The 23,820-nt window shown below is 44.9% G+C and overlaps 1 protein-coding gene across 3 annotated transcripts in view; it reads right to left on the bottom strand.

Annotated features, from left to right (window-relative positions):
• The window catches only part of Srgap1 (SLIT-ROBO Rho GTPase activating protein 1), a 274,632-nt gene that overhangs the window by 90,809 nt on the left and 160,003 nt on the right, over positions 1 to 23,820 (bottom strand). For all 3 annotated transcript variants that reach the window (XM_051170099.1, XM_051170098.1, XM_051170100.1), the window contains exon 4: positions 15,872 to 15,934. In XM_051170099.1, the coding sequence (XP_051026056.1) occupies positions 15,872 to 15,934 (63 nt within the window). The remainder of the gene's footprint in view (positions 1 to 15,871; positions 15,935 to 23,820) is intronic.

The following is a 23,820-nucleotide window of genomic DNA, read 5'->3' on the forward strand; positions in this document are numbered from 1 at the left end:
GGAGTGGATACTCAGGGCAGCGTTTACTTAATGGAAAGAAACGGTGTTTTGGGGCTGGGGCTGGCAATATTACAAAACTGCTCTAAATTTCAGCCTTCATGACTCTTTGCAGGGGGTTCATCTATGAGAGAGGACAACAAGAGGCCTCCCCAGAAGATCAGAGTTAGGGACTTAGTCAAATCGAACTATCCCAGACCTTTTGCTAAAGAAAGATAAAGCATAAAGTAGAGGCATGAATCCCAAAGGAAACTGAATGCAATCACTTCTGGTGCAGAAGGCTCGGTCAGAAGGAACTGGAACAGCTTCTAACAGCTTCTCAACCTTTGGGTCATGACCCCTTTGGGGGGGGCATCACAGGGGTCACATATCAGAATATCCTACATGTCAGACATTTACATTCCGGTTCAGAACAGCAGCAAAATTACAGTTATGGAGTAGTGATGAAATAATTTTATGGTTGGGAGGGGCACCACAACATGAGGAGCTGTGTTAAAGGGTCCCAGCGTTAGGAAGGTTGAGGACCACTGTAAGGAGAATGAGATAAAGCTCTGAGGAAACAGAGGGGGTGACATTAGGAGTAGTGTAGACTCCCCTCAGCCTAAGTGTGGCTCCATCCCAAGAAGCTCATCACCCTAATAGAATATCCTAAGTCCAAACACATGCGACAAACCTGACCTATTAAACCAGGCTACTCTAAATATGGTTAGCACATTGGGCTACCCTTAGGCAAAGTAATCTAACACAACCCCAATTCAATAATTTAGGGTTGAGGGACAGACAGATGGATGCTTTAAAGCCATGACAGGATGAGAAAACAAAGAAAAATATAAAAAGACGTTGAAAACACACCACAGAGAACTGGTTGTCGCTGTTCTAGCTTCCTTTCCAGTCAGAACCAAAAATCAATTCAGGGGAAGAAAGTTGTTAATCTTATACTTCCAGGTCACAGTCCAAGGCATGAATACAAGTCAGGGCAGGGACCTGCAGCAGAAACCATGGAGAACACTGCCTTCTGGTTCATTCTCTGGCTTGATCACACTCTCTTTCTGACTTAGCTTTCTTGTAGAGCCCAGGACCACCTGCCTAGGGATGCTGCCACCCATAGTAGGCTGGGCCCTCCTGCATCAGTCGTCAGTAACCAGGACAACCCCCACAGATGCCCACAGGCCAGTGTGATCCAGCCATTTCCTCAGCCGAGGCTTTCCTCTCAGGTAACTCTAGGCTGTGCTAACCTGACAAACTAGAACACCCTTCTTCTGGGTAGAGTATGGAGCGCTGCTCCTACCCATATCACTAGCTCCAGCAATTACTTTCACACCATCCTAAAGTAATATATATACATTTGTGCACATATATGCATGTGTGTGTGTGTGTGTGTGTGTGTGTGTGTGTGTGTGTGTGTATGCAAAGCCAGCATCAGTAAGGAATCACTGAGTATGAAAATCATGGTCATGCTTGTATTTCCCTCCACCCCCTGCTGGAGACTAGATGCTTTCTTCCCAATGCCCAGAAACCAGTGTTCCTGAGGGAGCTCCCCGTGTCTCAGACATCCAAGGACGGGCATGTCCCCGCTCCTTGTGTGTACTGTGCCCCCCTGGGCAAAGCCTTGTGGTGCTGTGAGGGTTCATAGGTGTTTCCATTGCAAAGGGCATGGTCAGTCCACATAATGCTTCAGGCCTTTCTGTCTCTAAGATGCTATTGACCTGCTGCTCAAAATGTCAGGTAGTGACGGCTAACATTGTATGGAAGAGCACCTGTGGATTGGTTACTCTTCAGATGCTGCGGAAAAACAGCATGACCAATGAGGCTTACAGCAGGCAGTTTTTCTTTGGGCTTTGTTTCCAGAGGGACAGAGTGCATAATGACAGAGAAGTGTGGCAGCAAGCCACAGGCATGGTGGCAAGGAGCAGAAGCCGACAGGCCACACACCTCGCTCACAAGCATGAATTGAAGTGGCATGCTGTTTTCAAACTCTCAGAGCTCCTCTCTAGGGACACATTTCCTCCAAACAAGGTTGCGCCTCCTAAGCTTCCCTGAACAGCACCACCAACTGGGGGACTTAGTGTTCACAAGTCTGATACAAGGGGGACATTCTTAGCCAAACCAGGGCAATAAATAATATGGATCCCAGTAGCTAAAGGTGTGCTATTATTTTTCATGATAAATTTTAGTCCCCAAGAAAAACTAGTGTAACAACAAAATATACCAATTATCGCCTTCCACCTCTGCTGACCGAGCCAGGAAGCACACCACCACACCATGTCAGGGTATGAGATTTCCTTGGAATCCTCTGGAGGTTTAATTCTATAACACACCCAGAAACAAACAATGCCCCCTGCCCCCACAGGCTGTCATGCTCACTCTCAGCTGTATTGATGAACCATACTTGGGGATATCTATCATTCTAGTGACTGTAATTAGCTCCCAAACTGATTATTGATCAATCATCAAAGACTCATTAGGAAGCCAAGCCCGGAATTCTTTGGCAGCGAGGAGCTGACATACAGAGACACTATGTGCTTCTGTTTTTAATGGCTGCATTTGTGTTAAACCAGGGCACTCGGTAGTCATATTCAAAATGCTAAACTGAAGAATAATTTGTAAAGGGTTAATATTAATTACAATTAGTTTCTAAGACTTTGCTACTTTAATAAAACTGTTTAGTGAAAAATGGGTAATTTAGCTTGAAAAGGATAAATTATTTTATACTTCACTGCAAAGAAAATGTTTCTATTTGTAGCAAGATAAAACTGTACTTATTAATCTTAATCTGAGCATGCACTACTTTCAGTAGTCATTAGAGGCGGTTTCTAATTTAAGGCTTTGAGTCATGGGCAAGGGATATTGCTTCCATTCATCTCTGAGGGGCTCCTGATGAGCATGCATTCTCAGCAAAAATTCCTCAAGGCCCTTTCTTTGTACCACAAAGAAGCCTTGTCCAATTTGACTTTATTGATACATTACTTTATCATGTGCTATATGTTACATAGCACATATGACAGCATGTTATGTTTTAGTCTTGTTTCTATTTTTAAGCGTATAAGGTAATTTTCATAAGCAAAATATAATATTTAATGAATATACCATTAAAATATGTACTTACTTTAGAATGTTTAGAGGCCTTTCATACGAAATGTCATTTTACCTAATAAACTGTTTCTCCAAGATTATTTTTCTTTGCTGCTTCTTAAGCATTTCATTGTATAGACATGTAAAGATGCAGGGCTAGAGATTTTTACAAAGCCCATCTTATTTAACATTTGTTTTAAAAATCACAGTTTGGACAACATTCTTGCAATCCACAGGGGCATGGAATTTCTCAAGCAGCAGTGTGCTTTTGCTCAATACACTCCTTCTCTGTGGAGTGTCTTTTCTATCTGTCCTTTGTCGGTAGATGAAGGTGTGGCTTCTCCAGGAAGCTGCCGGGTGGGGAAGCATCCATGCAGCCTTGGATCTAACACTGTATGTAGTGAGTACCCCACTAGCTGGGTTCAGCAGCAGCAGCAGCAGCAGGTCATTCCCTGCTTCTAGGACTTCCATGTGTGCGTATATGACCTGGATGCAGCAAAGACAACCCTGCAGCGGTCTTAGTGCTGAGGCAGTGACACTCTGAGGACTTTCCACTTAACCCACTTAGGGCACAGAGTCTGAGATTTTTGGATGAATGCCAAATTATTGCACATGCGTGCTCTCTCTCTGTCTCTAAATCCTGTGATGTTACAAATCATGGTCCCCTTTGCACATACTTACTGCAAAGATACCATCTACAAAACCAAGCATATTGTCCTACAGACAGCTAGTTCTATTCTGAGCGACTTGTATATCAAGCTCAGGAATCAGGCTGTCAAGTCCAAAGCTTAGTCTTGTTTCTCGGTTTTTGGCATCTCTGGACGAGGAATACGAGAAAGTAGATAGAAGGTTATTGTGGCACTAAAATGAATACGGCCCAAAGCTTATGAAACAGTAGCTGGCACAGGGGACGCTTACTTAATAAATGCTACTGCAGTTAATAAAACATTCCACCATTCTTTCGTATCTGCTGTGGCCTGAATGTTTTGCATCCTTGCAGATTCATATTTTAGAATCCTAACTTCCAAGGTCATGGGATTAGGGGGATATGGAACGATTAAGTCACGGGGGGTAGGGTGAGCTGTTAAAAATGAGATAGCTGCCTACGATGAGGTTGGTTTTTTCTGGTTTTTTTTTTTTTTGCTTTTGTTTTTGTTTTTTTTTGTTTTTTGAAACAGGGTTTCTCTGTGTAGCCTTGGCTGTGCTAGACTCGCTTTGTAGACCAGGCTGGCCTCGAACTCACAGAGATCCACCTGCCTCTGCCTCCCAAGTGCTGGGATTAAAGGCTTACACCACCACGCCCAGCTACAAATGAGGTCTTAGGCTAACCCTGCCCACCACAAGAGGACACGGTGAGGTGCTACGAGCCAGAACAGCAGGCCAGGAGCCTCTAGCCAGACATTGAAACATGTTCATGTCATGATCTTGTATTGCCCTCAGCCCCCATGCTGTGAGATATGGGCACTTGTATATGCCTTCATACCTGTGAAGGGCTAGGGAGCAAGGCCATCTCTTTTCTTTTGTTTTATGGATCAAAGAAACTGACCCACAAACAGACTTAATCCTTCCACATCAGTGGAACGAGCCAATAACAAAGAAGACCACTCAGAAAAGTCCGTGTACTGAAAAGAACTTTCATATGAAGCTCTCAATGGCACCAGAATACGAGTTTAATCTATTGTTTGTAGATGGGATACACATTACCCTGAATCCTGGTGGCAGGAGCTAAACAGCAGCTTTGGGTGACAAACGATGCGCTTTGAGCATCTGGGGATGTCGAAAGGAAAGGCGAAGGAAGGCATGATGAAAGGCTATCAAATACCCCAGATTCTCAGTCACCGGCCACTTCCAGCAGCTCTTATGCCTTCAATGCCAAGTGACTATGGCTTATATATGAAATGCTTAAACTGAGGGCACAAAAACACTTGGGATGTAAAGTCATAAAAGCCTCACTCACCCGCACTCAGAATCTCTTTCTCTCAATGAACAATAGTCTGAAACTTGACACCAGTGCTGTAAGTCTCAAATTGAATGCTTCTCACTCTGCTATGAAGATGAAAGGGAGGGAGGGAGGGAGGGAGGAAGCGCCCTTTGTTAATCTGAGCAAGAAAGCTTTTTGAGAGCCCAGCCTGCTTTTGACTGGAATCTAATCATTTTTTTTTAAAATGCTATATGCATAATTGTGTGTCCGTGTAAATATGCACGTGTGTATGCAAATGCATGTATGTGGGGGCCGGAGAGGCCTATTCCGGTTGTCCTCCCAATCTCTGTAGCTTGCGCGCTCTCTCTTCTCTCTCTCTCTCTCTCTCTCTCTCTCTCTCTCTCTCTCTCTCTGAGCTTCTCATTGAGTCCGCAGCCTGGGATTACAGGCTGAGGCCACTGTGCTTGGTGTTCTGTGTGGATGCTGGGTCTTCATGTGTGGGTGGGAACCATTTTACCCACCGAGCCATTTCCCCAGACCTTGTCTGTAGTTTTGTTTTACAGTTTCATTTTAGTTAACTGTCATGAAACCATCCGGCAAAAATTGTGAATGGACCTCTGCTTCTCCGCACTCTGTGCTTTGGTCCTGCTGCCACATTTGCTGGACATCTGCATCTCTCTCTCTTAACTCCCCCTAGACGTCTATTTTAGTCCTAGCTGCAGTGCTTCCTTTGCATTGCCAAGGTCTGCTGACACTGCCCATCTTTTGGTGTCTAATGGTAGTCCTTCAGCATCCCAGGGGACAGGTTCCACAGTGCCTCACAGGGACCAGAATCTGGGTGTGGATGCTCAAGTCCTCTGCATTAAAGGGATAATGTATTTGCACAAATACAGATAATGTGTTTGCACAGAATCTGTACACCCTCCGACAGACTTTAAATCATCTCTAGATTATTTACAATACCCAGTGCGATGCAAATGTTAGGTACAAAGGCGCAGTACCATGTAACCCAAAGAACCATGACAGGCACACAAGGCCCATAAACGTCCAGTAGAGATGCTGGTTTGGGGACCGTTTTTGACCCATGATGGGTTGGCTCCACAAATGATGAAATCATGCATATGTATGGTGGTCAACTGTGATAATCTGCTTGACCATATAATCACAAATAAAAAGGTACAGGAAGTATGCTAAAAGCACACACTCAGCCTGGTCCGAGACTTCCTGTCATGTTGGGAGAGGTACTTCCGTCTCCCTGTCCATTAGAGGAGTTGAAAGGGCTAATTATGTAAATGGCTCAGAACAGTGCCCAGGAGGAAGGTTACTTTCTTACTGGCGGAGCTGGGTATACCTGCTACTCTGAGAGCCTCTGGCTCTGATCCAGGCCTGCGCCTCACAGGAACCTATTGATGATAGTCTGAGTTAAGCCCCAAGTTTCATTTTCAACCTGTCCATGAATTAGTTCTCGGACTCCACTTCCAAAATGAGGAGATTAAGTTGATTGTTTTTAGGGACCAATTTAGTTCTACAGTCCTTTCAGATCTTGATTCCTTTTATATGTGTGCTTTCTTCCTACTGAGAATCACTTCTAGTCCATTCTGAGATGAAAAACTGAGGAAAAATATTTATTCTATGGTGTGGTTAGCACTAAGTATATTTATTATTATATTTGTGCCACATATATTACTCGCATCAACAGGTTTGATGAAATAAACCCAATGAATATGTCTGTCAATAGTAGATTCTAATAAGTGAAAAGCCATAATTCTATATTTCAGAATATAACAATTTGGGTAAAATACTTGGTGGTTGGCAAACATGAAACATTCTTTGGTGCTTAATTTTTATTTATTTATTTATTTATTTTTTGGTAAAATGTGTGTTTTCTTTTTCATTTCCAGGCCAAATAATTTTGGGGAAAACAAGTTCATATTGCTCACTTAGCCAATCTTATTTATCAAGTCTTTGTATTTGTAGCTCAGAAGCACCAACGATAAGGAATTTTCAAATCTCATTGATAAAATGAAAACTCTTAGCAGAAACTAAGTGATACTCGGCATCATTAACTAGCAGAGGACCCTGAGTCATATCCCTGTAGAGTGGACAGACAGCTGTGGTCACAGATCATGAAGTGTTAACTTTATAAGCAGCTATCACTGTGGTATGAAAAGGAAGCCAGTCAGATTTGCTAACTAAACTGGGCGTGGTGGGCGCTCCTTTAATCCCAGCACTCCTCAGGAGGCAGAGGCAAGCAGATCTCTGTGAGTTCAAGGCCAGCCTGGTCTACAAAGCGAGTCGAGAACATCCAGGACTACAAGAGAAACCCTGTCTTGAAAAACAAAAACAACAACAACAAAAAGAAAGCCTCCCCCAAAGAAAAACAAATTTGCCAACTCTCCCTGAAAATCAGTTCTGGGGTTGTTGACAGGGAGCCATATGGTACCTGTATCTTTTTGTCTCCACTCAAGTAGCTAGCAGCCAAAGCGAGGGGACAGACATAATGAGATCGCTGTCCTTGATCTCAAAATAGACCGCTTTTGAAAAATACCTTTCCAGGTAGATTCATGAGGAACGTGGCGTTCCAACGAGGGTTTCAGTGTGGGAGATGTTTTTTGTTTATTTGTTTGTTTTTGTTTAAAACATATTCCTTCCTCCTTATTTCCCTCTGTTCAGGGTTTTGCTCCGAGACTCAGTCCTTTTTGTAGTCCATCTCAAAGGAATGAAGTTTCATTTTCATTACAGAAATATATATTCCAAAGACCCAAAACGCCCTTGAGGTAAAAGGACTACTTCACTCCCTCTCCCCGCCCCCCCCTCCAAAATATCTGCTATAAGGCAAGTGTATAAGGAGGCTCTTTCAGACCCTCCAACCTGGCCCGGGGCATGCTTCCTCAGAGCTTGTTGGCTTCCGCTATGTAGGTTCACAAGACCTTAAGGAGGCTTCTCTTCCCTGGTCCTGGAGGCCACGGTTTCAAGGAAGCCTCCATGTGACAACTCACTCCCGTTAAAACAATATCGAGCTCTTTGTACGTTAACGTCTTTAAAGGCTACACTTTTTAAGCATATGTGAAGGCCAGGGATGGTGCCCCCCCCCCACAGCTTCTCTGCCATTTATGTTGTTGGACAAATGGGACTGGGTTCAGAAGGAAGAAAACAGAGGTGAAAGACAGACGGTGGCTGGGAGTGGTAACACATGCCTTTAATCCCAGCACTCAGGAGGCAGAGGCAGGTGGGTTGAGGTGAGTTCAAGGCAGCCTGGTCTAAAAAGCCAGTCCAGGACAGCCAAGGCTACACAGAGAAACCCTATCTCGAAAAACAAAAACACAAAAACAAAAAAAGACTCAGGCGGTGGATCTCAGCAATAGCCATTGTCTGAGTGTATGTTTGACACAAGGCAGGGACAGGACCACATTCAAGCTACATGAGACAATGCTTTTAAGGTAACTCCAAATGGATACACCTGGGGTCTCCCCCCCACACACCCGTCCCTTTGCCTTTCCTGGCATCTGACATTGTCCCTAAGGCAGAGAGGTCCAGTGGAGAGTGCTGGGTTTTTGGAGAAAGAGCAAGCTGGAATTTAGAGATGAGTCATTCACTGTCTGTGTGACCCCGAGCTAATTATTCAGCAGCAGCCATTACTTGTAAAACTGAGATTAATTAGGCCTGCCGGCCTGCTGTGTCACATCACGGGGACTGCTACATGAAATCAACATCCCCATGCGCCTGCCCGAGCATCAGGGTGGGTAGCCGTCATTTTCTCAGCTCTCTTCCTAGTGATGACTCCTTGAGCGTGGCTAACCATGCGCGCCACTGATACACAAAGTGACGGAGGACCAGCCACATACAACTAACTGTCGGTTTCACGTGCCTTTATCCTGATGTTCGTGCTGATCTCTACTGGAATAAACTTACTACGGGCACTAGCTAAGTCAAGCTAAGGTAAAGAAACATTAACAGAAGAGAGATAATTGTAAACCCTAAGCTTACATCATATGATTTAAAATATAGCATCGCCTTTGGAGACTTTGTCACTGGGTTGATGGAAAGCAGTTTGGTTTTGAATGTCCCCTCCAACCCTCACCCCGGCCCCCCCCCCCCCCCCCCCATGTCATATTCCTCATGTCTCGGCTTTTCCTTGTCCAGTTCCCCAGCACAGTCCTGATACTGTTGATTTAGTTCTCTTAGGCAAATTACATCCCTTGTCCCCTGCCTCTTCCCCACTCCCCTCCCAAAACAAACAAACAAACAAACAAACAAACAAACAAAAAAAAACCTCATTCTAAGAAAAAAACTACATATAGGCTGAGGAAACTCTAAACCCCAAATCTAAAGTCTGAAACCCCCAAATATAGAGTGCCAACATGATGTTTAAAAGTCTTGAACTTTACAGCTGGGCACGGTGGTGCACATGCCTATAATCCCAGAGGCAGAGGCAGGCGGATCTCTTTGAGTTCGAGGCCAGCCTGGTCTACAAATCAAGTCCAGGACAGCCAAGGCTACACAGAGACACCCTGTCTCAAAAAACCCAAACCCAATCCAACCCCAAAATACTTTGGACTTTGAAACTTTTAAGATCTCAGGTGCTTAAAGTAAATATATGCTTATCTGGTAAAGTCTAGGCAAATATTAAAAAATCTGATGTGCCCCGCCCTCTGCCCCAGCAGTGTGGTTAAGGAAGACTCAGTCTGCATGTGTAAAAACTATCTGTGATTGACACATACACTCATTTCTTTTTTCTGTTTATATCTTCTCACTAGAACTTGCTCTGTACAAGTATGTTGTACTGTATTCACAGTGCTCTCTCTCCAGTGTATGGAACAGTGCCTCGTACAGGAAGCAGTCTTGAACGGATATTTAGTCTTTGTAACACTCACTCTTTACAGTAAGTCTGAGAGTTGAGTGTTATTGTGATAGCCACTGCAGACGAAACTGAGGCCAAAGTGGGATGGCTGTGACTTAATGGCCATCGTCCCTTGCTTCTTTGATGCTTTATCAGCTGTTACAGTGGCTAAATTTAAATGCCAACCTGACAAAGGCCATGGCCCGCCTGGTTAGTGTGTTCAGCGTCACTGGAGGTCTATCTCTAAGGGTGTTTCCAATGGAATTACCACTTACGCTGATGCACTCTATAAAACAGATCACTTTCCCATCATGTCTGGGTCTTACGTCGTAATCCATGTACGGCCTGCACTGAACAAAACAGCTGGGAAGTGATGACTCTACGTGCTGTGTGATGGCCGCTGGCTGGGACACAGGACCTCTGTTCTCACACTTGGCATCTGATTGGAACTTACAGGGCCAGACCTCCAGGTTCCCTCGGGTTTTTGGACTCAGACTAGAAACTATACCATCGATGCTCCAGGCTTTCCAGGCTCCCAGCTCAAGGTCTTTGTCCTTCATAACTCTAACAACTAAGCTGGGCATGTGGTGCACAACTGTTTTCCCAGCACTCAGCGGGTGACCATTTTCTGTTTCCTATTAGGTATTCAAGGTCAGCCTCTACTATAGAACGGGTTTGAAGCTAGCCTGGGCTACATAAGACTTTGTCAAAATTACTCAAAACTGCATGCATACACAGACATGTGCTTGTACACGCTCACTCACACACGCAGCCTCACTGCCACATTGGTTGTGTTTTTCTGGAGAAACCCTGTCTAATGTAGATGTTCAGAGAGGTGAATTGCTTTCCTAGGACTATACAAATAGCAATTACTGGAGCTGGGGTACAAATGCATCTCCTTCTCCTTTCTTCCTCCTCCTCCATCTTCTTCCTCCTGTCCTTTTTGTTTTGTTTTGTTTTTTGAGACAGGGTGTCTCTGTGTAGCCTTGGCTGTCCTAGACTCCCTCTGTAGACTAGGCTGGCCTCAAACTCACAGTGATCCGCCTGCCTCTGCCTCCTGAGTGCTGGGATTAAAGGCGTGCACCACCACTCCCAGCCCTCCTGTTCTTTTTCATTCTTCCTCTTCTTTCTTCCCCCCTCTTCCTCTTCTTCTTCTTGGCTTTTTTTTAGACAGTGTTTTCCTACATAGCCTTGGTGGTCTTTGAACTCACGCTATAGACCGGGTTGGTCTTGAACTCAGAGATCCACCTGCCTCTGCCTCCTGAGTGCTGGGATTAAAAGTGAATGCCGCCACCGCCGCTGGTTTATTGCTGGTTTCTTAACCCACTATCAACCTTGTTGTTTCTACTGTGCAGCGCTATGCCACATATTCAACTCGGGAAGTGCATTAGCAGCCAAGACTCAGAAATGGAGTCTGAGGATCCTGGATTACCCTTTTACTTTTTGGCCCACTGCGCTCCATCTGTTAGCTATTTAGATGAACACTGCTAAGCAGTACAGGTTGCCACCCAGACACATGTTCAATTTCTCATTTTTTCTTCTACTAAAGCAACATTAACGCCATTGATTCTTATAAAAATGTACAAATGGGCAGGTGACGAATTACTTAATTTATCCTAATTTGGGGGACACCGTAACGTTTAGAGATCTGGTTTCAGAGTGATCCCCTAAAACTAGAACAACAGAATCCAAGTGATAGCCAAGAACCCAGGCTCTGGGGCCAGGTGTGCTTTGAGTTCCCACTTTACTAGAGCCTGTGCGAGCCTGTGCGAGCCTGTGCGAGCCTGTGCGAGCCTGTGCGAGCCTCGCTTTGCCCTTAGGTGCCACAACTACAGAGTCCAGATAATGAGTTAAACCACCTCCTGGTGATGCTGTGCTGAGACCATGGGCTGTGTTAGCATAATAAATAACAAGACCATGTACAATAGGTACGCAACAACGGTCGGCTACTCCGGGAGGCATAGCTAACTATGAGTAACTTCTCGTTTCTTCCAGATGGACCAAATCCTCATAAAACGAACAACAAACACACGTTAGCAATAAACTGGCTAGCAAAAGCCTGCAATTTCCAGCCGTCCTTGAAGCTCCCAGGGGCCACGCTGAGTTCTGGCCAATGAGAGCATACCGTGGGACTTCTGTCATGCCTTCCTGAGAGATAGCGGCCTGCTCTTCCCTTTCTCTAGTCTGTTTCCAGGAACCCTGAGGCAGTGGCTCCAGCTCCTGTAACTAGCACGACTCCAAGGATGAATGCTGCAGTTGGGTTTCTCTGCACAACAGATTACACGCAGCCTGGTTCCTGAACGCTTTCTGGGTATCAGCCCTGAGCTGCCAATCTTCAAACTCCAAGGAACGAGCGTAAACTTCCAATGCGACCGTGCATCCCGGCTATTCAAGGCCAAACTAATCTTAAGTGCCTTGCTTGCCCCTCAAGGTAGCCTGAAACTCCAGCTAGAGCCTTGAAATCCTTTCTGAGGCCACGTTTTTGCAAATGACAGCGGGATGGGACAGACAGAGAAGGAGCTAGCTTGCACATCCTCCAGACCTCTCCTCTTATGGCGATTCACCGTGCCTGGCAACTTGACTGGCCTGAAAAGCGTCCAGCAGACAGGTAAAGGAAACCCTTTGCCGTGTTGGTGAGGGTGTCTCCAGAGATAATTAACTAAGGCCGGAGGGCGTGCCCTAACCTGGCCATGGGAGGCGATCATATGATGGACAAAGTATGGGGCAAAAAGGGGATGGGAGAGAGGATGCTCATTTGTGTGGGCAGGTGCTCCCTTCTCTGTACCCTAGGAAACAGGAAGAGACAGCTCAGCTCTCCTCTGCTCCTTCCGCCTTCCCACAGGCTCACAGCCATGGAGCCAAGCAACCACAGACCCAAGAGAAACCATGAGCCAGGATAATCTTCCATCCTTTACATCATTTCTCCCTGGTATCTTGTCACCACAGCGACAGAATGGTAAAGACAGCCAGAATTCAGTCTTCTGCCACGATCCTGATCCTCTCTCTCCCCTGTTCAGAACCCCAGGGCTTCATGCTGTCTGTAGCACGTGTCTTGTGCTCTATTTTATTCCATTGACCAGACCATCACAGTGTATGTTACGACATCACCAACGCAACCTAGACATATCAGATTCAGATCTAACATATGGGCGATTTATACGCCATCTCTTTCTATTGTGTGCCTGAGCCTGTTCTGAGCCAAAGCCTTCTGGAATGTTTGCATAATCAACAAGTGCGGTGGGAGCAACACTGCAGGGTCAGGAGGTCCATGCAAGACTATCACCTACTGTGCAGTCGACTGTGATTTAAAATAGTCTTCTCATAAATAAATTATATAGTTCCCAAATGTTCACCTCATACTCCCAGGTAGTTTCAAGGGTTTGTGAGCAAATTTGTCTGACTGGGAAATTCAATAGCAGCCAAATCCCTGGAGGCTATGTGCACTTTATACCCTTGCTTAGTGACCATTATGACGTCAGGAGCTGTTCAAAATTCTACACATGATACAGCCAGAAGGTTCTTTGTTCCTGAGCAAAATAGTAGTCAGTGGTTAAACTAAAGTGTATTCCTTCAACCCCCGGTCCACTGTTCCACCATATTCCACAGTTTTACTCTTCATGTAAACTGAGCTTGTAAAATGCAGAGATTTCATTTGGACAAGTCAGACTTTGTGTGTCTTTGTAGGGAGAGACCAGCGTGTGCTGTGACTACTTTGTGTGTGGCTGTGACTGTGTGGTGTGTGTGTGTGTGTGTGTGTGTGTGTGTGTGTGTGTGCTGTGACTACTGTGTGTGTAGCTGTGACTGTGTGTGTGTCTGTGTGTGTGTGCTGTGACTACTCTGTGTGTGGCTGTGACTGTGTGTGGCTGTGACTGTGTGTGTGTGCTGTGACAACTGTGTGTGTGGCTGTGACTGTGTGTGTATCTGTGTGTGTGTGCTGTTACTTCTGTGTGTGTGGCTGTGACTGTGTGTGTGTCTGTGTGTGTGTGCTGTGACTACTGTGTGTGTGGCTGTGACTGTGTGTGGCTGTGACTGTGTGTGTGTCTGTGTGTGTGTACTGTGACTATTGTGTGTGTGGCTGTGACTGTGTGTGTCTGTGTGTGTGTGCTATGACTACTGTGTGTGTGGCTGTGACTGTGTGTGTGTCTGTGTGTATGTGCTGTGACTACTGTGTGTGTGGCTGTGACTGTGTGTGTGTCTGTGTGTGTGTGCTGTGACTACTGTGTGTGTGGCTGTGACTGTGTGTCTGTGTGTGTGTACTGTGACTACTGTGTGTGTGGCTGTGACCGTGTGTGTGTCTGTGTGTGTGTGTGTGCTGTGACGTCTGTGTGTGTGTGGCTATGACTGTGTGTGTGTGTGTATGTGTGTGTGTGTGTGGTGGGGTGTGAGTGTGTGAGGGGGTGACGAGGGTGGAGAAGTGCTCACGGAAGGTGACCTATGGTCTTCACTAACACGCTCTATGAAGTGAATTTTCTTCCCAGGAGTTCAAAACGATCTAGAGAGATGATACCTCTTTGCCTTCCTCTCTATCTCTTACCGCCCACACTGCCTCTGAGGGACTGATTGACTGACAAGGTCATCTAATCTCTGACAACCCTTTCCAGGACCTGGCTGCTTCAGACTTCAGACTGAGGCCCATTACGGTTTTTAGGGCTCGTGTCCGCTGACTTGATCTAACTCCCAGGACCTGCCAGATATCCAAGCCCAGTGCTCAGAAGGACCTAGGAGAAACTGGTTCCACTTCATTGTGCTGTGTTTCCTATGCCATTCAACAGGCTGCTCTTGGGTCTGGTGGCAAAGTTTAACTTGACTCCTCTGACTCTGAGCAACATAATTGGTACGAAGCTGCTGCCTGGGTGTTGTGACAACCAGCAGACTTGTTTGGTAAAGACGTCTCGGTGGGTTTGGATTTCCAGGCAAACAAAGCCCCAGGCAGGTGACGCAGGAAGACGCAGAGCATAAAGACTCACAGAAAGTAGGGTGAACGCATCCTGCTTATTCTCCTTTCTCAGAGGTGCAAAGCTCGTTTAACTTTTAAAATCAAAAGTTTCTAGAGGGGGCTGGAGAGATGACTCAGAGGTTTAGAGCACTGTCTGCTCTTCCAAAGGTCCTGAGTTCAGTTGCCAGCGACCACATGGTGGCTCACAACTATCTCTAATGTGATATGATGCCCTCTTGTGGTAGGCAGGCACACATGCAGGCAAAACACTGTATACATAATAAATAACATCTTTGAAAAAACATTTCTAGAAACGGTTGAAACCTTAGGTCATCAGAAATTGACAAATCACAAAGCATGGGCAGGCAGCTGGCCTCTAGTTATGTGAAGCCTAATTTCATCAAGTATGCAGTATACAGGTAGGCCTTATAAGATTATCTTATGATGATGTACAGTAGCACCCTAAGGAAAATATAAGTCAGTTAAAACAAATTATTATAAGGATATAAAGATATCTCCATGTTAAAAAAAAAAAAAAAAAAAGCAATTTTAGAGTAGTGTCACTAACAAACAACTAACAGACCTGAAATGGGGGAAGGCAGACGGAAGGGAATAAAGGAAGGGTTAGGAGATAGCCCAGTAGGAGAGCGCTTGTCTAGTATGTATGCAAGTGACCCTAAGGTCACTCCCCAATCCTGTCAAATATAAATAAATAGTGAGAAAGGCAGACATTAATGTGCCCACAGTAAATTAACTCTAATTGCTCCCACCTAAGAATGGCAATTTTAAACAAAACATTCAAAAATAAACAAAGGTCTCATATACTCTCGCCAGTCACAATATGCCTCATTGAGGCATCGAGATTCTGTTCTCCTTAAAGCATTTCTAACTCTGCGTGTGTGCGCGCGCGCATGCTCAGACGATCTCTCTAAGTGAGGAGGGACTGGCTTTGGAAAGTGCCAAGCACGCAGCTACCGCGTCCCAGACTTTAACCGGAAGAGCATCCATCCACCGCTCAGCATAGAGGGAGCCCTAAAGCGAGTGGCTCCTACACACCAGGAACACACACAAGAAGCCCGCGGAAGGAGGAAGACTGTGAACTTACTGTGTACAGCTCATTAAGAACCTTCATTAAGTCCTCGTGCAGCTGGAACGCAATCTCCTTGCTCTACAAAGAAGAAGAAATTGAGAGAGAGAAAAAAAAATTACAATGTATGAGAAAATGTTTTAAAATTTTTACCAATTTTAAAGACCACTAACGTAAAATAGAAGGATGCATATAAGACAGCAGAAACCCAAAGAGTCCTTATTTCCACAAAACTCTGTCAGCCCCACAGTGCTTTCTCATACAGCAATGCACAGGAAGAAGTGAATGAGCAGCCAAGATGGCTTCTCCATCGGTCATATCAGACCTCATGGGAGTGAGTAGGTGAGGCATATGCAGGGTGCTCAGGAGGGAGCTGAAGGCCAGGCATGGTGGTGCATGCTTCTTGGTCAGGAGAAGAACAGTGAGTTTCAGGCTCGTCTGAGCCACTGTCTTAATCAAAAGACAGAGGCCCGCAGCACGGCCCTTGTAGCGTGTGCCTGGGGTCCTGGGTTTACCCACATAAAGGCGGAAGGAGAGAACTGATGTAATCACAGAGGAATTTTTTAGAAATGTAGTTATTATGTACACAGTGTTCTCCCTGCATATACACCTGGAGGCCGGAAGAGGGCATCAGACTGCATTATAGATGGTTGTGAGTTGCCACGTGGTTGGTAGGAATTGAACTCAGAACCTCTGGAAGAGCAGCCAGTGCTCTTAACCTCTGAGCCTTCTCTCCAGTGCATCACAGAAGAATTTTGTGGCGATTCCCCAAACAGCAAAGTTAGAGGAAGCAAACACTTCTGGATCACTGTAGCTTTAAGAAAATACTTCTGAAGCTGTGGGGTAATGAGCCCACTTACGGTCCACATGCTTCTACCTCTGATGAATTATTATTTTTTTATGAAGACCAAACATCAGAGTTGACTTTTCCCTCTACTTAACCAGAGTTTGATGGAGGGATATTTGAGTATTATCTTCAGCAAGCTTTGCAAATTATTTTAAAGGGAACAGTATTTGCACACGTTTATCTGTCTTGATTTCATCCTGCAGTCACCTACAGAAACTAGAAAGAGTGTATTGTGTGGCGTCACCTACAGTGTGGGATGGTTAACAGGAGCTACTGCTGGCTCCCACTCTGGGCTGTATAGTTTTCCACCCTACCTATGGGAGTGGGTACCTAGGACGTGGAGCTAAAGGGTATCTACTGACCACTCTTAGGATTCTGTGACTCAGATCAAAGTGGGTCCGTCTATATCGGCGAGGTTATTGGTTCAGGCCTCAACAACAACGGAACGTCAAACTGATGACAGAAAGGTTCATGGGAGACAAAATGTCATGGGGACAAAACATGAGCGCCTCACTTAAATGCTGAGAAATGCAAGTTCACAAGCAGCATTTGTTACTGGGTTTCCTTGGGATTCTGGGCAAGTACTGTGTACACCCGGCTCTGAAAACATCTGTCAGTAAATTGGGTTTAGGAATTTTAAGTATAGCTCTGCCCTGCTCCATGAGTGTGTGAAAGGTAACCTACACGTGGCTGTAGCTCTATCCCACTAGGTTGGGACTCTGAATGTGTGCATTACAATATGATCTCCTGTGGCTTTAGCCTGGTATGTGTTTTTTTAATATTAAGTTTCATCCAAAGAAGTGGGAAACTGATTTAAACTCTCTAATGGGATCAAAGGCCACTGAGGAGTCCTGCTCTACCACCCATGGTTCAGGTAGCAAGTCCAAAAAGAAAATATTTCTTGGCTAGGATTTCCAAACAATAACAGAAAAAAAAAAAAAAAAAAAAGTCCCATCGGTTCAATTAATCTCACACCAATGTATTTAAGGTCGGAGTAAAGGCTTAGCTCTAAGGCGTCCATGTGACTTTTGGCTAAACATCTTAGAACAAATAGGATGGTTCTCGGTACGTAGTACATTTTTACAAGACTTCAGGTGACGAGGAAAAGGAAATCTGGCATATAATTGCATTTCAGTTTCATCTTTCACACAAGGACTGTCTCTTTATATAGATATAATATATATGCATATTATGCATTTACATATATTTATAAATGCATGTATGTGTATATATACACACATGGAACCAAGGTGTACACACACCCCACTGAATTTTAATGGCCTTCTGCAATCCAGGAGTTTCCCAAAAACTTGTTTTATATGCTAGGTGAACAGTAAGAAGGATTTCAGTTTAAAATGGTGCCCCAACGCCTCTTCTAATTGAAGAAGTGATTTTTTTTTATGGGTATCTGGGGTGTTCTTTGAAGAAAATCATTATTATTCATTGTGACCATAATAAATGGAAGACATGTTTTGACTGGGATGGGGACGGTAACAAGAAGTGACCCTCATAAGGTTTCCATGCCATGAGAACAGGAACCCTGCCCACAGCCTTCACACACACACACACACACACACACACACACACACACACACACACACACACATGCATATGGATATAAGTGTGTCTGGGAGGCAGTATGTCTGTGATCCAAAAAATGAACGACAACCCTTGGATTTAAAGGCCACCGACCTCCATGGACTGCTTTCTGGACACCGCTTGCTCTGATGCTGACGTCACTCCCCCTTGGTTTCCTAGGCGGCCCTTAAGTACTGTGCACCTGGTGGGTTTTCCTCTACCTCCTCCTCATGGATACTGACTCCAGTTAGCTTCCGATGTGCCACACCCTTGGTGGGGGGTGGGGGTGGGGTCCTACTGCTAGGACAATAAATGAACGAAGCATATACCAGAAACTGGTAAGTTCCGAAGCCAATATGATGAGATAGATGCGACCAGTGAACGGGGTCTTACGGACCTGGCTCTAGTGGTAGTTATGGCGACCATGGAAAGCCGGTAGAGAATTGTGTCAGTAGGGAGACCCTTAGCTGTCCCCTGGGATGCAGCATCACGGCTTCCACTTGTTCACTGTGTTACAGTCTAAACCTGTCCTGACCTAGTAGGCAAGCTCACACCTCACCGTCTCATTTTCTCCCTACTATCAGCTTTTTTTCTTTTGAGACAACGTCTTGTGCTGCGGCCAGTGCGGGCCTTGAACACGCCCCTTCAGTCTCTTAAGTGCTGGGATCACAGACATGAGCCGCCACACTGGGGCTCACCGCCACTCCTGTATTTGTAGGGATCCACACAGAGGTGACTGCCTTGAACCCTACTTTTGTGTGAGAAACAGGAACTCTTGAGCACCTTTGTATTTAGAGAGCTAGGCGGGGCCAGGACAACATCAGAAGGCTGTGGGAGGGGTCACTGTTCTGCTGGCAGGGAAGCCTTACAAGGGTCACTTCCTGTGACCCTCCCCCATCCCAGTCCAAACATGTCTCCCATGTATTACTGTCACAACGAGAAGTAATGATTTCCTTTAAAGAGCACCCCAGATACCTAAAACGATCACTTCTTCAACAAGAACAGCCGTTGGAGCACCCTCCTCCCAAAGTGATAAACTGAAATCCTTCTTACTGCTTAGACAGCAGGAACGAAATAACAAGCTTTTAGAAAATTCCTGGATTGCCAAAGGCCATTGAAATTCAGTAGGGTGCACGTGCACCTGGGCTCTGTTTCACCAGGAGCTGAAAACAGAAGAGACACTTGAGATTTGAGCAGGGACTGCTGTGTTAAAAGGAAAAAAAAAAGGGGCGGGGGGGGGGGGGGAGACACAGATTGAGGGTAATGACTATTCATTTTTGTACAAGAAAAATACTAACAAATTACATTTGCTAGAAATAATGTTTTCTCTGCTATGTGAGAGGTAGGTGGTTAAAATTACTTTTTTCCCATAGAGGAGGAGAGCCCCTTGATAGCTCAGAGCCCCTTAGAAAAGGCCGCTTCCTCCTAGACTACGCCTGCAGGAGTTGGATGCTTCTCAGTTTGCTGCTGTATTTTTTTGACCAGTGTTCTGGGATTCTGATCCAAGGGGAGAACTGTTTTTGTTTTTTTTTTTTTTTTTTTTTTTTTTTTTGTTTTTTGGTCAGAGCTGCAATTTAGTTAACACTTGTTGGATGCCTCCAGTATATACCCAGAGGTAAATTCTGAACTTCTTTCTAATTATTTATTAGTTAATCGCCACTTTGATATTTCACATGCAACAAGCATAAGTTTAAAATTAACACTTCCAGGGCTTTCTTCTTCTGCGTGACAAAAATAAATGAAGTGTGCAGAAGGATATTGAGAAAAGAGGGCTAAAGCAACCACCATTGTGACGTCTTTCCTTCAAGTGTGTTTATCTAATGTGGCTCTGAGCTATAATTATTCCATCATAGTCAAGTAGATTGTTCTATTCTACTTTCTTTTCCTTTGTTTGTTTGTTTGTTTGTTTTTTCAAGACAAAGTTTCTCTGTGTAGCCCTGGCTGTCCTGGACTCACTTTGTAGACCAGGCTGACCTTGAACTCACAGCGATCTGCCTGCCTCTGTCTCCCGAGTGCTGGGATTAAAGGCGTGCGCCAAAACGCCTGGCCTTTCCTCAATTTTTTTTATGCTTAAATTTTTTTATTTCAGATACTTATCAGTACTGACATGCGAGTTTCCCATGCCTGCAGTCACTCTATAGATGAAAAGCAAGAAAAGTGCGAACACTACATTAACACTGAGTTAAAAGCCAAAAGCCCATTAACAGTTTCAACAAAGTAGGTTTTTTTAAAAGACAGAAAAGAATTGTGCTGTTTTTAGTGCAAATATAAAACAAGTTAAAAGAGTGCAACAAATAAAATCTTCAAAAAAACAGGGTTTCTCAGTTCATACTCTTTCCTGCTCTCAACCCACCTAAAAACCAACAGAGTACTCATTATAGATTAGAAACCAGAAATTCTTAAAAATTAACTGAGGAGTTCCATGATTTTCTTTATAGACACAATCTATCCTATGAATGCCATCGAGAAAGTGATTCTATATCCAACCAAAAGCCACAAGGCTCAGTGGGTGGGGAAGAGTGCCAATTATGGAACCGTGTGGAGTGTAGGGTGGCTGTAGTGAGCTCGGGACAATGCATCCAGAAGGCCAATCGCAAGAAAGGAAGCAGCATTTTCAAGGTCACCCTTGGGTGGGTTCTAGGTACACATCCCACTCACTCATCTGTCCCAAGACACTGCTTCAATCTCCTGGGCTGGCACAAACCGTTCTTTTTTTTTTTTTTTTTCCCCCACAAACCATTCTTTTCAAGATCTATAGAACGAAGCTGTAGGATGCACAAACAGCTCTGAAAGAAGAAACTGTTGCCTAGGAGTAGAGACCAGGGATGTCCAATTCCTATAAGTTGGGTCAAGTCAATCATGTCCCATCTGGTTTGAAACAGTGACTTCAAGGAAAGCCAGGGTGGCCAGTGCCATCTCACTAATATGCTCAGTTGCACTTTGTGTTATTTGCTCAGGGAATTCCTTGGATGTGAGATTTCTAGGATGAAAATATGAGTTTATAGCTGGGCGGTGGTGGTACACACCTTTAATCCCAGCACTCGGGAGACAGAGGCAGGCAGAATGCTGTGAGTTCGAGGCCAGCCTGGTCTACAAAGTTAGTCCAGGACAGCCAAGACTACACAGAGAAACCCTGTCTTGAAAAAACAAAAAACAAACAAACAAACAAAAAAACAAAATAGAAAATATGAGTTTATGACCCTCAATGGAGCTAGAAATATTTTTTTAAAGGCTTATTACAAATGTATGCTGCTTTCAGGACAATGACATTCTTTCCTTAAGTCAGAAATCAGAGGTTCATTTGTTGCTCTCCTTGAAGCGATGGTTACTAAGTCTGTCTGTTTTGGCTGGTTAATTTTTCCATATGTCATTAGAAATAAGAAAAATCTAATTAGGCTTCATCTGACCAAAACCGTTTATAGGCTTGTGATAGACTTCAGGATTTGAGATGTCTGGCCTCATCCATACCTTTCCCTCTGTCCCAGTTTGGTTTCTATTGCTATGAAAAGCCATGGCCCAAAAGTGACTCAGCAGGGAGAGTGCTTATTTTATGTCACAGTTTATAGCCCACCATAAAGGGACATCAGGGTAGGCATTCCAGCAGGAATTTGGAGGCAGGAACTGAGGTAGAGGCCATGGGGGAATGCAACGGTGCTTAAAGGCTTGCTCAGTTTACTTTACTTCTACAACCTGGGACCACTTGCCTAGGGGTGGTACCGCCCACAGTGGGCTGTGCCCTGCCACATCAATCGTTAATGCACCACAGACCAATCTGATGCAAGCAAGTCCTCAGCTGAGATTGCCTCTTCCCAGATGTGCCTAGGTTGGTCTGTCGGGCTGATGAATAAGCAGGTATCTTCTTTATTTCATTCCCCACAAATCCAAACCTCACCCTGCCTCGTCACTGCTGCTGATCCCCCTGGTCTAGCTTTTGTCTCTCTGTGCTTTCCCAGGCTCTCTGCTCTGCCTGGACTCTGCTTTCTTTCTCCCTTCTACCAGATGCAACCCTACAAGCTGCTCTGAAATCATTCTTGCAAGTTGCTCCCCAGAGGGGAGAAAAAAAAAAAAAAATCAGACCCTCCTGTTATAGTGACTTCATGATTAACTCACTTATGACCATCCCGGGGCATACTGTCTGGTGACTAAACATTTAGAGTCTTTGTTAAAGGCAGTAGTTATGTTTTCAGAGATCTCAGATCTTTCCCCCGCACTGGCGGCGGCAACAACAGCAACAACAGCAACAACAGCAACAAAAGATGATGAGTATCCTCTATGTCCCAGGGTTTTATTCCGATGGTCATTATTGAACACTGAATACAACTTACCAGGCTCACTATATTCCCTTTTATCCCTCAAGGGAACAGCAGAGATTCAGACATGACCTTTGCCCTCCAGAGTTCACTATCTCACAGAGGAACCAGACAAGCTGTGTTTGCTTATCTTTCCTGTTGCTATAGTAAAATGACAAATACCTGAAGGTGGGTAACAATAAAAAGAAAAACAAAAGGCATATGTGTACAACACACACACACACACTCACTCACATACACACATCCATATCGTCTCCTCTCCCTTTCCCCTCCCCCCCCCCCACTCACACACACAGGTTTGTTTAGCTCATAGGTCTGAAAGCACAAAGAGCAAGATCCCGCTTGGCTCTAGTAAGGGCCTCATGGTGGACATCATTGACAGCAAGGGGAGGGTACATGGAGCAAGGGATTATATATTTTGCCAGATAAGAAGCCAGAAAGGGGTCAAGTCGTTCTCGCAGAAGCTCAGGGGTCACAGCAGAATAACCTTAATCCCTTTTCTGCTCCGCTCCACAAGTCCTAGGAACCCTCTCCCATGGCCACACTGAGCTCCAACACTGCCAAACATGAGTCCCCGGAAAACAAACCCATACTGTAGCGCATGTTGGGACAGCATTCCCTAAAGAGCAGTGGAGTTAAGTGCCACTTTGGTGAGTGGCCAGATCTCTGTGTTACTAGCAACCTACAAGCATGCAGCCCGGAACATTCCAGAAAGGAGAGGAGACAACAGAACAAAAGGCATAATTAATAGAAGCAATGTGGGCACACTGAGTAATCAATCAAGTGACCTGTGCGGTTGGCTTACACGGCTGACTCAGAAGGTTGCTGGCTGTCACGGAGGGAGTTTTAAAGGAAATATATTGAGATGACCAATTCAGGAACCCTGCCTGACCTTATGCTGAGTCAGAGTGGGAGGGGGGGGGAGGAAAAGCAGATTAAATATTTAATGAGTGTTTCAAATGATTTTAGCATCTTACACTTGGTTGCCTTGGGATATAAATTCTGGGTAAAGAGGTCAGGTTATGTTTCCACAGAGTGTGGGCTTTTAACTTTCTAGACCTCATTTGGATGTCTTTACATTAATAGAGCCCTTTAATTCACATAAACTCTGAAGACAGAGTCAAGAGTTTCCTCCAAAACACAAATGGAGAAAACAGAGTGAGGTTTAATGGCCTGAGCCCAGTTTCAGTAGAGTGCATACAGTGTTTCTTCAGGGTTCTTTTCTACCTAGC

The sequence above is a fragment of the Acomys russatus genome, chromosome 28, assembly GCF_903995435.1.
Source record: "Acomys russatus chromosome 28, mAcoRus1.1, whole genome shotgun sequence".
NCBI classification, from domain to species: domain Eukaryota; kingdom Metazoa; phylum Chordata; class Mammalia; order Rodentia; family Muridae; genus Acomys; species Acomys russatus.